The sequence below is a fragment of the Corella eumyota genome, chromosome 5, assembly GCF_963082875.1.
Source record: "Corella eumyota chromosome 5, kaCorEumy4.1, whole genome shotgun sequence".
NCBI lineage: Eukaryota > Metazoa > Chordata > Ascidiacea > Phlebobranchia > Corellidae > Corella > Corella eumyota.
In genome coordinates, this window is record NC_137494.1 from 9,612,186 (window position 1) to 9,627,287 (window position 15,102).

General features: G+C 28.7%; 1 protein-coding gene across 2 annotated transcripts; it reads right to left on the reverse strand.

Moving 5' to 3' along the window:
* Positions 1-33: 33 nt before the first annotated feature.
* LOC145753745 (uncharacterized) lies at positions 34-11,306 on the reverse strand. Of its 2 annotated transcripts, none has more exons than XM_082570186.1 (21): positions 11,149-11,306; positions 10,843-10,979; positions 10,694-10,742; positions 10,252-10,430; positions 9,685-9,733; positions 9,072-9,338; positions 8,872-8,953; positions 8,478-8,565; positions 7,877-7,993; positions 7,112-7,324; positions 6,598-6,756; positions 5,984-6,100; positions 5,244-5,366; positions 4,644-4,763; positions 3,390-3,558; positions 3,022-3,165; positions 2,483-2,680; positions 1,989-2,118; positions 1,795-1,882; positions 1,131-1,337; positions 34-777 (listed from the first exon to the last, which is right to left on the reverse strand). In XM_082570186.1, the coding sequence occupies exons 1-21, from the start codon at positions 11,276-11,278 to the stop codon at positions 607-609; spliced, it is 2,937 nt and encodes a 978-aa protein (XP_082426312.1). In that variant the 5' UTR covers positions 11,279-11,306; the 3' UTR covers positions 34-606. The 2 variants fall into 2 exon arrangements, with proteins under 2 accessions (XP_082426312.1, XP_082426310.1); XM_082570184.1 differs by having other exon boundaries at positions 8,872-8,956.
* Between the last annotated feature and the right edge of the window lie 3,796 nt (positions 11,307-15,102).

Below are 15,102 nucleotides of genomic sequence, written 5' to 3' on the forward strand. Positions count from 1 at the left end.
TATTGGTACTTAATAACTTCATTCGGGTTCATTTCCGTTTTCTTTATTTGAAGATTTACGAGAAAATAAAACTTTCCGATTTCAGTGTTGTCAAACAATTTTTTTGCACAATTTAAAAATGATAAAAAGTTTATAGTAATATTTTATAAAAACAGCATTTTTATTAAAAAATATTTGTTCAGCCCTAAATTTATAAAAAATCAATTAAGCCAAAAAAGTATCGTTCAAGTTTTGTTAAAGCCCTTAACCTGACGTAATGTAAGGGTCGTTGCCTGAACTGGCGAGTGATAAAAACAAATGAATATTTCTAAAAATGCATTTACGGTTTACTATGATCTTGAGTTTTAACTTTTAAAAATACAATTTTAAGTGTTCTAATCATTTATGTATGTGACAGTATAAGACGTTGGTACGTACAATGCAACTAATTAACAAATTTTATTGTAAAAAAATTCAATTAGATTGTATTGTTAAACTGTCTACGAAATCACGATACACATTTGAATTCTTTAATACAAAACAAGTTTTTTAGGCGCAGTTCTCGCTATTTATAAAAAAAAACGCAATGCAGCCATTTTCGTACAAGGCCGTGTATTCAAAAAAGTTTTACTGCGGTGGTGCACCGTTAGCCCCCGAAGGATTAGATCCATATGCTTGCTGGTAACTGGCATAGTAATTTTGGTATTGTGCAGCAGTGGCAGCAGCTACCGCGGCTTGTTGTTGCTGTTGAGCTGCTTGTTGCTGGTAATATTGCGCCCATTGTTGAGTATAATCCGGCTAAAATAAATAATGAAAAAAATTTAGAAAAGAATTGCGTTAAAAGTGATTTACTTATTATTTTACATGATATACAAATCTAAACACAGGACTAAACATTCAGTTACATCATATGGATTTCTAATTTGTGTAAAATATACAAATCTGGTAAACTTGCAAAACTTAACTCTACCAGGTTGCTTTTGCAACCATCTTACTAAATTTTATTGAAAATTTTATTGACAACAAATTTCCATAATTTTTTCAATTTGTCATATGGTTTGATTGCTAAAGAAACAAAATAAAGTTTACACAAATTAAAAATTTTTTTAATGAAAAAAACATCTTAAAATTAGAAAAACAATAAAGTATACCTGTCCTGCTTGGGCATTGTAGGCTTGTTGTTGATATGCTTGCTGAGTTTGCTGATGTTGTTGGGTTGTCTGTTGTTGTAAGGTTTGCTGTGCCTGCACTTGCTGCTGTTGTTGTTGCTGCTGCTGCTGCTGACGTTGAGTATTAGCTTGTGCAGATAGCTGTGCAGTTTGTTGCTGGTAGGCTTGATGGTAGTTGTAACTTGACGCCTAATAGGTATGTATTAAAGAAACTTGCAAATATAAATTATACACTAAATAGTTTACTACTACTAATTTTTTTTCAATTTTTAATTATTCTTGATGTGAAAAGGGCAACTTCATGACCTAAACATTGAGTAACATCAATTAACCCTACCAAGTCTCATGTTGCTTTTGGCAGTTAAGGATATTATTGATAAAAATTGCCCAATAAATATACACTGCTAAATAAGTGTTTGCTTAGCAGAAGTTTATATCGTATACAGTGCCTTACTCCTGAATGCAGCAGGAATCAAACACTGGACCGCATGTAAGAAAAAAAAGTGTTCTGCCAACTACACCACGCTGTTGGCCTTACATTTTCATAAACCTTAAATGTTAAGGTTAGGTGTGTTAAAAAAAAAAGAGTTAAGTGTGTTAAAAAGCTATTAATTTAAAGTAGCATTTTTTGCGAGAAAAATCTTACCTGCTGTCTTTGGCCTTGGTTTCTGTTCTGGCCATAGTTTTGTTGTCTATTGTTCTGTTGTTGTCTACCCTGATTTTGATTTCGATTGCTAAAACAAAAAAAAATTAAAATACAAATTTAATCATAATTTTTATCAAACTATAACACAAGGATTTAAATATAGATTTCCCATTACTATAACAATATAAACTGACTTGTAGTTATTGCCCATATTTCTGTCATAGTTTTTATTGTTTAATCCTCCTCTGTTATTTCGATTCATACCACCTCTATTTTCTCCAGAGTTTTCTGTTCGGTTCCCATATCCTCGATTCCAATTTCCACCTACAGAATATTGTGTTTTTTAAAGAAGTTTTGACAATTAGTAATATAAGCCAGTTGTTATTTTCCTGTGCACCACAAACAGCGTTCTTTTTTATTTTAGTACTCTTAAATTAAACAGACATACCTAAATATATGTTTATATATATATCATCCACTAAGCTCCATTACATAAATATGATACTTTATAACATGAAAAATTTTTGGGTTTGAGCTGCACTGTTGCCACAAGATTTGCTCAAACAAAAAACACATTTCTGCATCACCATTTAGCAGTAAAAACACAAAAAATTTAAACATTAACATAAAATGAAAAAAAAAAATTTTTACTAATAAATAAAAGTAAGGATGTTGTTTAGTTACTCACCTCCTCCTCCTCCTCCTCCTCTATTATTATTATTCCACCCGCTGCCCTGATTCCTTCTGTTACCACCTCCAAATCCACCCCCTCCCCTGTTTCCCCCTCCAAAGTTGTTGTAACCACCCCTGTTACCTCCCCGAAATTGAGGTCTCTGCATCATTCCTCCACGATTATTCCAACTTCCTTGTTGGTCATCAAACCCACCTTAAATTTTAACATAGTAGAATTTAAATTAAATTTTCCTAAATGCCAAAGAAATATATTTTTTATTAAGAGAAAATAAAATTCTACTAATTTGCCTAATTAAACACAGTTTAAAGAATAAAAAATTTTTTTTTTAAAATGGGTAAACTTAATGACAAACAAGAAATATTTTCTAGTTTTTGCAATATATTCTCAATTAATATTTATTTTGTGATTATGTATTTTTTACTTTAACAAACTTTAACTAAACTTGCAGTTTAATTCATATTCAGAATCAAATCCTTTACAATTATCAATAACAATAAACAAAATTAAAAACTAAAAACTAGAATTAGCATAACCTCTAAATCTTTTTTCTGGTGGTGGACCCTTTTTCTTTGCTTCATCTCGATATTGCTCGATTAATTTGCTCGCTTCATCCTTGGGTAGTTCAGCAAAAATCACCTCGTCAAACAAATCACCTTCCTCAGGCATTGTAAAGTTTGCTGCAATAAAATTTTTTTTAGTTAACACTTATGTTCCGTTGCAGGACAAGTGGGCAGTAAATGCTAAAATTTGGATTTTTTCACGAATTAAATAAATCTTTTTTATTTTCTGCCCACTCTTAGTCTTGTATTGCTACAAGAACCACATAAAGTCCCAGTTTTTTGTTTGTTGGTGAGTAAATGAACCCAGACCAGGACTGTGAAAGTGGCTCTGAACAAAATACCTTTCATTTCATAAACGGCCATATCAGGTATTTCTTTTTGTTCATCTTTAATGTGTTTTTCCAACCTGATCCTAAATTCCTCGTCAGCAGGCACAACTACAACTGCCTTGCGCTGGTAACCCTCAAATGCACGCAATTTGCGCCTTTGCGCAGAGGCAAACACGTTTGTCTAATTGCACATAGGTAGTGGTGGTTTCATTAAGATGGCAGAGTAATATGAAAGAGAAATAAAACAAGACATTATGAATGGCTGGTATTTGTTTAAGAATGGCAACACCACACCTACACTTTAATAATATATATAAAAAAAAGGATTTACTTACCTTGTAATCTGTGAAAATAAACGTCATCAAGTAAAACACAATTAACAACACTTTTATTTGCAGACCTTTAATTTAACTTTTAGGTTTATATATATATGGTCTGGCAACAAAATGGCCGCCATGACATAAAGTGTTGTACAAAAATATTTAAAATAAATACCAACACAATAAAATGTGGATATAAATGCCCTTCCTTCCTACCCCAACTATTTTTAGAAAAATATTGTTCTTTTGATTGAACCCAAAATTGTAGGAAAATTATTTCTTAAGAATTCAAAACACCCAAATAACTTGGTAACAAAATTATTAAAAAAAAATTTACAAATATAAATAACAATTAAAAATAGTTTGAATAAAAAACTTACTTAATTTTATTAACTTTACACAGATATAAACACATTCTTTTGTTAAATCAAAAAAACTTGTAATTTAATTAAAATCATGAAGTAAAAAAATAATATTTAAAAAAAAGTAGTTAATCATAGAAAACGAACTGAATATTTTGTATGTTTTAAACAAATGAATATCTTTTAAATATTTTTTAGATATATACATACAATTTACTAGACTGCATATTGCTTTTTGGACAAGTGTTGTTACTTTGATTACAGAAAAACATATTTTTATGCAGTCACAAATTTAATTTAAAATATATTAGTTAAAAAAATATTTAAAATATAGTAAAAAATTTTCTTTGGTATTAACAAAGCATTTCTGTGGCTTATAAGCAACATTTATGTGTAATTATTTCCATTAAAAAAAATTTCTTACAATGGACATTTTATATTCCAAATAATATAAATGATATAACATAAGGTCTCTTTTCCTAAGACAATAATATCTTTAATTGTTCTCAAAGCAGCTGCTTTTTTCAAATTCGGAAACTGTGACAAAAATTTTTGGTTAATGAAATTCGAAAAACTAATTTTACCTGATCGAAAATAAAGTTCCTATTCTTTCTGCTGGAAACTTGAAAGAGTCTGTTGAGACAATTGCTAGCATGTTGCATTAAACTCTCTGGTGTTCTTCCTTCTTCATCTAATCCTGTAACCTACAAAATAAATCGATGTAAAAAGTTTGAATATTCTTTTGTAATGAAATCCATCGTAAATATTAAACTGTCTGCTTTTTTAAAAAAATGTAAGTGTGACTATTTAATGTAATGTTTAAACAAAATAGTAATTAACTTATTTGTTCTACCACATTTCTCTTTGCTATTTAACCATTTTATTAAAATTTAGAAGTTGTTTACTAACTATGATTAATATAAATAAACATTTTTTTTTATCTTTGTTAAGATTGTTAATAATATTCCATGAAATTGAATAAATAAATCTCCTAAAATTTAGGCCATTTGCAAAATTTCCATTTTTTATAAAGCTTTTTATCTGATATTTTATAATTCGATTTAGAATAACATTTAAATTTTAACCGATTTAAATTCCAGCTGACAATATCCTAATATCCAACTTCATATAAAACCAAAACATTTTTATTACTATCATTAATTTAAACAAAAAATTACACTTGCCTTCATTCTAGTTAGAAGATCGTGGATTCCCAAAACTTGATATTTTTTATTTGGATTTTCTTTTACATGCTTGTTTGCCCAGAAGGTTTTTCCTGCACCAGGTAGTCCACACAACATAATAACCTTAAATCAAAAATGTTGCTTGTTACTCAAGTTCTAAAGTACTTGGTTCTACTAGTCAAATGCCTACCACTACCCAATAGGATGCATTTTTATTATCTTGAAATGTTTGCAACTTGCAACTGATATTTCTCTGTGATAAACCACAAATGCAAGGTTTTTTTATGGTCAATGCTTTTAAATCAAGCATACAAACATGTATATGTATATATCTGTATATATATATATATGTATCCCTATACAAGGGCATGGTAAACCATGTATATATCCTAAGCTTTATTATATATAGACTTTTAGGTTTGTGATAAAGGTCATTTTTGTGCCCCATTATGTCGCATTAATTAAATTAATTTAATTAAAAACATCAGTGTCAAGGTAAAATTTTTATAGATGTAAGTAAATATGTTGCAATTAATGAAAAATAACAATTCAACAATTTCATATAGGAACAATGGTTTCTATAGTTGAATAATCTCTTATTTATAGAAGTAAATAACTTTTTTAGCAAAAAATCAGCATATGCACAGTTTATAAACTTAAACAATCAGTTTCTGTTAGTAGAATTAAGTTAAAATATTGAAATACATTAATTATAAAAAAAAATGTGATTAAATATTTACCTCACATTCCTTTCTGCATTTAGGCCTTTCTGCTCCTTTCACTCTTACTTCATGTGGAATAGTAGACAGATAACAAAATTTATTGAATTCTTCAGGATGGGGGAAAAATGGTTCTTCCTGTTATTTATTATTTAAGTTTTTTTTAATATCTATTTAGTGTACTAAATAGGTTTAGTATACTAAATTTTAGTGTACTAAATAGGTGTGTAAAAATTAGGTACATGTAAGAATTAATTTAATATCGATTCCTAAAATTTAAATAAAGTCAATGGAGGTAATTAGTGGTCGTTTTTAATAAAGTTTGCCATAACTTTTTTAATTTAAATTTTACATCAAATATTTTTTGTGCATATAGTGTTTTAATTATGTTACTTCGAAAAAATACCATCTGTACCCGTTTTCCTAAATAATTATTAGACACAAAGTTTGATTACTTTAGTACATCAGTTATGCGGGTTAAACAAGGGCATTTACTTAAAATGAGTTGTGTAATATGTTTAAATCAAAGAATGGAAGTCAATTTGATACATTTTACATAAAACTAATTTCATAAACACTATAAACAAAATCCCTACCAAAAAAGTTAAAAAATAATAAAAAAATTGGATATCTACCTTTAAGCCAAAGTTAAACTCGACCGTCATGTTTCTACATGATACATGTGGAAACAATGCTTTTCCCTCTAACTTTTCTTTTTCCTCGTGAAATGCTGTTCCGAGTAAGACTCCATTTTTTGTGTAAGAAATCTTGAACTTTTCTTGATCAGTGAAGTCCTTAAATTGAATTAGAATTTTAATTATTTTTAAAAGACCACTCCATTATGCATTATAAATCCATTTTAATTGCTGTACTTAAATAGAAATTACAACTAATCTACCTGCACATAGCAACCTTTTTTATTTTTAAGCGTGTGCATTGACAGATATACATACATTTATAGTACATACTTATAGAAATGTATATATATCATCCTCTATGCTAAATTATACATAGATCATGTTTTTTTGTTTTATATATTTAAAAAAATTTTTAAACCAATATGTTTTTCATTATTAAGGTAATGTATAAAACCAATAGTTTACACCTAAAAAGGTATACTTTACAGCAATGTAACATGTAAAGACTTACCAAATAACACCCAATCACATCTCCTTCATTTATGACCTCACCAAAATCAGTACTAGTTGCATTAGTCACTGCTTTCCCGCTTCTACATATACCGTAAGACAAATTACTTTCACCCAACATTAGCGACGTGTCATTGGTCGACCAACCGAGTCTGATCATGTGACGATTTGTTTCTGTTGAAGGAAGGTGTCGTACAGAATGGTCTTCAACTAACTGAAAATATTATTTTTTTAACTTAAAATTATTTAATAATCTCAAATTTTTAAAAACATCTCACTAAATCAATAAATAAATTTAGTTACCGCTTATCTAAATGCAATTGTAAATTTAATTAGTAAATTAAATATTAAAAAATGTGCCAATCTCTGTTTTTTATACTTAAAATCAGCTTGTAATTGTAATAATTAATTTTCTTTGGGATTGTGATCACATGAAAAAATCAGTAACTTTATTGTCACTAAATTACTAAAAGATTGACCCTTTTTGTTAAAAACTTGTTTACATGCTTGTTAAAATATTTAACTGTAACATTTAGTATAAATTAAAAAGGCAAGAAGAATTTTTATTAGCAAAAAAAATGGCTCTAAGTGATTTTGTTACATATTATTTTATAAACACAAACATTTGCATGATCATTTGTGGCCCAATATCTAATTGTTACATATTACAGATCTGCCGATTTAGGACACTTATCATTGCTAATTACCTTCAAAAATTAACAATTTATGATCACTCATCAATATTACATTTAAATTTTTAACTTACTTTACATTCAAAGCAAACAGCTCCTTCTTTAATTCCGTAAGTTGCCCGGGCGCCACCCCACAAGTAAGCAAAACCTTCCAGGGTCAACGTTTGAGCAGTCAAGCGATCGCGATGCAACTGTAATAAAGGAAAATACCATGTTTAATATAAAAAATACTATCTTGGTTTTAATGGCAGGGTAGTGTAGTGGTTAGAACACTTATTTTACTACACGAGGTCTTGATTTTATGCTGTAGCGCCTGTTAAGTAGGCTCTATAAACAGTATAAAATCCTACCAAACCAAAAACCAATCAAGCATAAATATCAAATAATACAATCTATACTATTCCAAACTGACAAAGTCATCTTAAAATTGGGTCTGGGAAACTTATGTTAATCTATGTTTAGGCTATGAAGTTGACATTTCCACACCAAAGATAAATGTAGACAATGAAGGTGTGCAATAGAGAATTGTAGGAACAAATTAAAAAAAGTATTTTTTATGCTAAAATAATAAATTTTTTAAACAAAATTATAAATTACATCAAAAATAAAAAAAATTATACGATTGGATCTACTCTACACCATAACTTAAGTAGGTAAATAAGTTATATATTATACCTTCATGTTAAGATCGCTGTCATATACATCAAGAACAACTAAACTTTCATCAAATTCCTCCACTGGCTCTTCTGGTGGTGGAACGTATCTAAAAAGACGTTAAAGTCAAATTAATTTAGTCCTTAACAACACAAATGTTAAAATTGATAAAATTTAGTTATAAATTTAAAAGCTTTTAAAAGTTTATTGTGAAATTATATATATTGTTTTCTGCATGGTTTAAATTCGTTTCACCATTGGTGTATTTAAGCTTTAACATTATTTATGAATAACAAAATTCTGTTTTTAAGTGCTTTTGGTTGAATTCTTATTAAATTAAACTACAAAGTAGAAATGACTATCAAGTCTAAATAAATAAAATATTTTTTTTGGTCATTTCTGATGGTCCACTCACCTGTCTTCATAACGACTTTTCTTTTCATTAGCATCATCAAATCTTCGTTTGCGAGAATTTTCATTTTTTTCTGATTCAATGTCTTCTAAAAATTTTAAGAGTTCTTATTTTGATGTAGGCATATTTAAATTTAGTAAATATTAACCATAAAAATACTTTTAAAAAAATATATATAATATATATAAACGTTATTTAAAAACCTGAGAATTTTGTTGCAGAATCCTCTTTATTTTCGGCAGTATTATCTTGGTTTTTAGAAGTTTCCTCATTGTTTACTTGTGTTTCATCTTCTGTTTGTGGTATTTTCTCAGCAACATCTTGCATTGCTGATGTTGTTTCTTCTTCAACTTCCTTGTGGTCATTTATAACAGAAGTGTTAGGTTCAGGTGTAGGCTGCTCCAAATCAGTTACAGAACTTTCCTTTGCTGTTTGATCTTCTTCAATTTCTTTTGTTTCAGTTTGCTCAACTATCAATATTTTATACAAAAATATATAAACAGCATTTGTATTTTAAACTTATTGACGAAGTTAATTAAAAAGATTTGAACTAGAACAAAACAGATAACTGTCATATCATGGAAAAACCATTTAGCGTAATGGACATTATTTAATGTAAATAAACATACCAGAAAATCATTTATTTTTTAAAACTTGAATAATCCACTTTAGATTTAACTTTTTTTAAAAAATTCTAATTCCCTTTAATTTATAAAAAATATGTTGACCTAAGTTTCAGTAAAACGATGTTTTTGTTTAATTTAAAAACAAATGTTTAATTTAACATGCATTATTACAATTCTAGTAGTTTATTACCTTGCATTGGTTCAGTTGTATCATCATGTTTATCAGCAGGTTTTTCTACCTAAAAACAATAAGATTAGTCATACAAGTTTGTTCAGCAGAAAATTAGTCGAGGTTCAAAGCACTGGTTATATTTTTTTTCATGCCATTAAAAATTATGACATTTTATAAAAAATAATTGTAAAGCCATTGACACTGATCAAAGTGCTTTTAACTGTTAAAATTGACCGATTATCTTTATTAAAAAAAATTAAGGAGAATGTGAATAGGTACAATGCCAGAAGTTGGAATTTTTTAATAAACAGTCATTTGCTATTGGCCAGTATCTATAGTGACATACACCATACAAAAGACTAACCGTTTTTCTAATAATGTTTTTTACAACCAAAAATACAATGATTGTATCAATCTTTCAAGAAAAAAAAAATTAGCCAGTCCTATTTATAATTATATATAAACTGTTATTTAATCTTTATCCAAAACGAAAATAGGTGAACTGATAACGAAATGGTTAAACCTCTAACAATCAAATCAACATAAACTAATAAAAATTTAACAAAATCTTAAACTGATATTAACCTCCTCATTTGGTTGTTCAATATTCATTATTTTTTCATCGTCGACCACATCTTGTTGATCAGAGGGTTTAGCTGCACTATCAGCTATTTCAGGTACAGCTTCTTGTTCAACACAAGAATCAGGAATATTTTGTTTAATATCGGAAGGCTCCTCAGGTAAATTTTCAACTATCTCTTTATCTGTCAAATAAAATTATCTCAGATTTAATTGACCTTCTTATTTAATCATTCTACAAAATTCAATAATAAAAATATAATTATTTTAATAAAATTTTTAAACACATATAAATATATATACACATACGTATATATAATATAAACAAAAAAGTTCTTGTAAGTTCCATTATAAAATGCAAATTAAAACAAACCTAAAAACTTTTTCATTTGTAGATTAAAGAAAGTCTAATTTATTAAATAACTTATTAAACCCAACTAAAAATTACCTTTTGGTTCATTTTCTTGAGTAACTTCCTCCAAAGACTCACTGCCAATCTAATCAAAAATAAAACAACCTTAAAAAATTGTAATATCATATTTTTTTTAACAAAATTTAAATTTTTTTTTAATATATATACATATATTTAACCCTTACCTCAGTCTCTTTATAACTGTTAATGGTGTCGTCTTTTGCAGTTTCATATCCTTCACTTGGTGCGGTTGTGTTTAAATCATCCGCGATTTCACTAACCAATGATTCGTCAGCAGTATCTGGGCCAGAACTAAACTCGGCTAAAATCACAGTTTTTTTTAAGTTTGGTATATATTTATACAAAATATTAAATGAAAAGTAGAATATATATACTTGAGAAATATAAACCAAATTTAAAAAAAATCTTGTTATTACAATGTTCAGTTTTAGTTTAAAATATTTCAGACTTAATTAAATACGAAAACCTACTATCCAATGCAGATATGAGTAGTCCTACTAAATCTGCTTTCTTCATTCCCCTTTCAATTGAAATTTCTCTTGATTCCAATTCTGCCTTTAGCTCAGCAACTTTCATTTTTTTAGGATTAATTTTACCCATATTGCTATGTTTCCTAAACCCTATTCTTAATTCTAAACAAATACAAACATATGTTACAAAACTTCTTTTAGGATATTTATTCTAACATTGAGTATATTATATATGTGTTGCTAATACAGATTTTTAACATCAATAATATTAAATTGCCATGAGTTCATATATTCCAACAAACGAATGCCAGACACTTCGGCCCCCGGACACTTCGGCCAAAATTTTTTTTTCAAAACAGCGGGGATTATGCATTTTAATTACCGCGATAAATTTTATTTTCGCGTAGTTATATACAGTTTTTTAGACAGTATTTGAAACAAAATAAGCAGTAAATTAATATTTTTTTTTAATAATAATGTGCAAGAACATGTTATCTTTCTTTTGCCGTGTCAATTTTTTAATTTTACAAACTAAAACCTATAAAAAACTAATTTTGAAAGCGCGCGCTTTTAGGTGACGGAGGACAATGCATAATGATATCTCGTATTTTGCCAAAACGTGCCGCCTTTCCAAACAATATTTGAAGAAAATAGAGCGTTAATTTTTTATTTGTTACACTGAGGATTATGCATAAATATGTTATCTTTCTTCTCCCGTGTCAATTTTTTAATTTTACAAACTAAAACCTATAAAAAACTTATTTTGAAAGCGCACGCTTTTAGGTGACACAAGACGATGATGCATTATGATATCACGTGTTTTGCGAAATAGGGCCGTCATTCTAAACGATATTTAAAGAAAATAGATCATTAATTAAAGAAAATAGATCATTAGTCGGCAATGAAATTCCCGTGTATAAAGTCAGCGTAAGACCATATTTTACCGATATTCAAAATAAAATTTTGCATAAAGTAAAGTATATATAAAAGTTTTTATTGGTTGTTATGTTAATGACATATGTTAGTCATAAAATTTTGCAGGGCAAAAGCACCCATCTTTCTTTCGTTTTAAAAAAGGTTATTGAAACAAAAATCTTTAAAAAAATAAATATTCCAAAAACCAACATATGTCATTAACGTAACAACCAATAAAAACTTTTATATATACTGTATTTTATGTAAAATTTTATTTTGAATATCGGTAAAATATGGTCTTACGCTGACTTTATACACGGGAATTTCATCGCCGACTCCCCGCCGTTTTTTTGCAGGACAAATCTTTTGGCAACTCTTTAAACGTTTTATTCTTTGTGTTTTAGTAAATAAATTTATATACATTAACCCCAGCAATAACTAATAACATATTTATGCACATTCCTCAGTGTAAAAAATGATCTATTTTCTTCAAATATCGTTTAGAAAGACGGCCCTATTTCGCAAAACACGTGATATCATAATGCATCATCGTCTTGTGTCACCTAAAAGCGCGCGCTTTCAAAATAAGTTTTTTATAGGTTTTAGTTAGTAAAATTAAAAAATTGACACGGGAAAAGAAAGATAACATATTTATGCATAATCCTCAGTGTAAAAAATTAACGCTCTATTTTCTTCAAATATTGTTTAGAAAGGCAGCACTATTTGGCAAAATACGAGATATCATTATGCATTGTCCTCCGTCACCTGAAAGCGCGCGCTTTCAAAATTAGTTTTTTATAGGTTTTAGTTTGTAAAATTAAAAAATTGACACGGCAAAAGAAAGATAACATGTTCTTGCACATTATTATTAAAAAAAAATATTAATTTACTGCCTATTTTGTTTCAAATACTGTCTAAAAAACTGTATATAACTACGCGAAAATAAAATTTATTGCGGTAATTAAAATGCCAAATCCCCGCTGTCTTGAAAAAAAAATTTTGGCCGAAGTGTCCGGGGGCCGAAGTGTCCGGGGGCCGAAGTGTCCGGGGGCCGAAGTGTCCGGGGGCCGAAGTGTCCGGGGGCCGAAGTGTCCGGGGGCCGAAGTGTCCGGGGGCCGAAGTGTCTGGTTACCCCAACAAACTACCAAAAATAAAATATTTAGCCAATAAACTTATATACCCTTGCAATACTAAATGTTTATAGTTCTACGATATTTTTTTTGACATAAGGTATTTTGCCACTACTATGCAGTTGATCTAATAGTTAAGTAAGGTGTCACTGCATGCAAACACTTTTGTTGTGTATAAATTTCTGCAAGACATTATTTTTTTAATTGCCCAAGCGTATTAGTTACATCTAGCTGTCTAGTCAGCTAGTGATAGCATTAGGAAAAGATTTTACAAACATTTAATTCATTAATCTGATGTTTTACAAGAATTACAAAAAACATAAATTATTCCATAGAATAAAAACTCTTGGTTTGTTGGTATGCATGAATGTGCATATCTTTTATATGCTTGTATGCAACAGTTACATCAAAAACTGCTCTATTTCCACAACTATGACCATTTAAATACACTAGTTAGCAAAAAAATGCCTTTCATTTAACGCATGCAATCCATGCAGTCTATAATATCAAATGTATATAAATTCAAACCTTAATATATATATTTCAAAATTAGAATAAATTTCCACTAAAATTAGAAGGTTGTGGTCAACTGTCAGACTGTGTCAGTGCCAGTGCGTACTGTCTGACTCTGTCTTGTCTGTAGTGTCTTTCTGTCACTGTCAGTAGGTGATAGGATATGTTTGTACGTATGGTCAGTGTCAGACTGTTGTATGTTAAAAACCTGACAACGTTTAAGCTGTAAGTCAGTAAGTGGTCTAGTTAAATGGTGCTAATAGCTGAATAGGTAAATGTAGCTATAAAAAATCAAAACATTATTCTATATTACAAATATGTGCAACTGCAATTCTTTGTTTTTAAATTCTTTATAGCATAGTCAGTAGCACAAAAATAAACCAAAACATTAGTAGAATCAAAATAAAATTCATTTCCACGAGAAGCGAGGGAAGTCATTCAAGCGTTTTCGTCAAATTTTAACCAATCGCAGTTACGTATTTTGGAATAAAAAAAGTTACTGGCATATAACCGAAAACTAGAGACGGGCTTGCGGGTTCGTTTGGCACATGTGCCAAAAAATGTGCCAAACAAAATGTGCTAAAAAATGGCACAAAATATTGGCACAAAAAATGTTCCAAACAAAATGTGCCAAAAAATGGCACAAAATATTGGCACAAATTATGTGCCAATTGAAATGGCACATTTTATGTGCCAAAAATTGGCACATAAAAAAAAATGTGCCAAAGTTGCCAAATAATTTTTTTTTTACATTTATTTTTTCTTGATGTGAGAAAGAAAGCTTAAATACCTAAACATAGAGTAACATCAGTAACCCCGACAAAGTCTCGAGTTAAATTTGCCAGTGTGGAGTATTATAGGTTGTAATTGCCCGATAATAATAAGATGCTGGTTGTGTGTTGGCAGCATGAGTTTATACCGTTTATAGCGTTACCTCATATTGCCAGTGTTACTATAGATATTACATTACATGTAATGTAATTTATATAGTGTCACGCCATTTTATTTATTTATTTGTTTTAATTTTTTTATTATTATTTATTATAATAAATTGATGTTAGTGTTTAAAATCTAATTCGATTATAAATACATATATATCAAGGTAAAAGTGTTTTTAAAAATAAAATAAAAATAAATATTTTTATGCCATGATTAAATCACAAAGACTTTAAAAAGTTGCACTTTTAAATATTTTATTTAAAAAACAATGTGATTTTTGTAGAAAGGTCGGAGACGTTTGTAAATTAAAAAAAACTTACCTCAAAATTAAATTATCACTGCAAATTACAACTTGATTTTTTTATTTTTAGTTTACAGAAAGTTGCTTTTATTATTAATATCCACGACGTGATCTTGCAACAAACTAAAAAGCTTTATATTAAAGTATTTTCTATTG

Coding starts and splice junctions, on each gene's coding strand:
- LOC145753745 (XM_082570184.1), bottom strand. CDS start 11,278: ATGGGTAAAATTAATCCTAAAAAAATGAAAGTTGCTGAGCTAAAGGCA. Junction 7,994..8,477: donor ACAGCGATCTTAACATGAAG/GTATAATATATA, acceptor CCTTTATTACAG/TTGCATCGCGATCGCTTGAC. Junction 7,325..7,876: donor CTGTTTGCTTTGAATGTAAA/GTAAGTTAAAAA, acceptor TAATATTTTCAG/TTAGTTGAAGACCATTCTGT.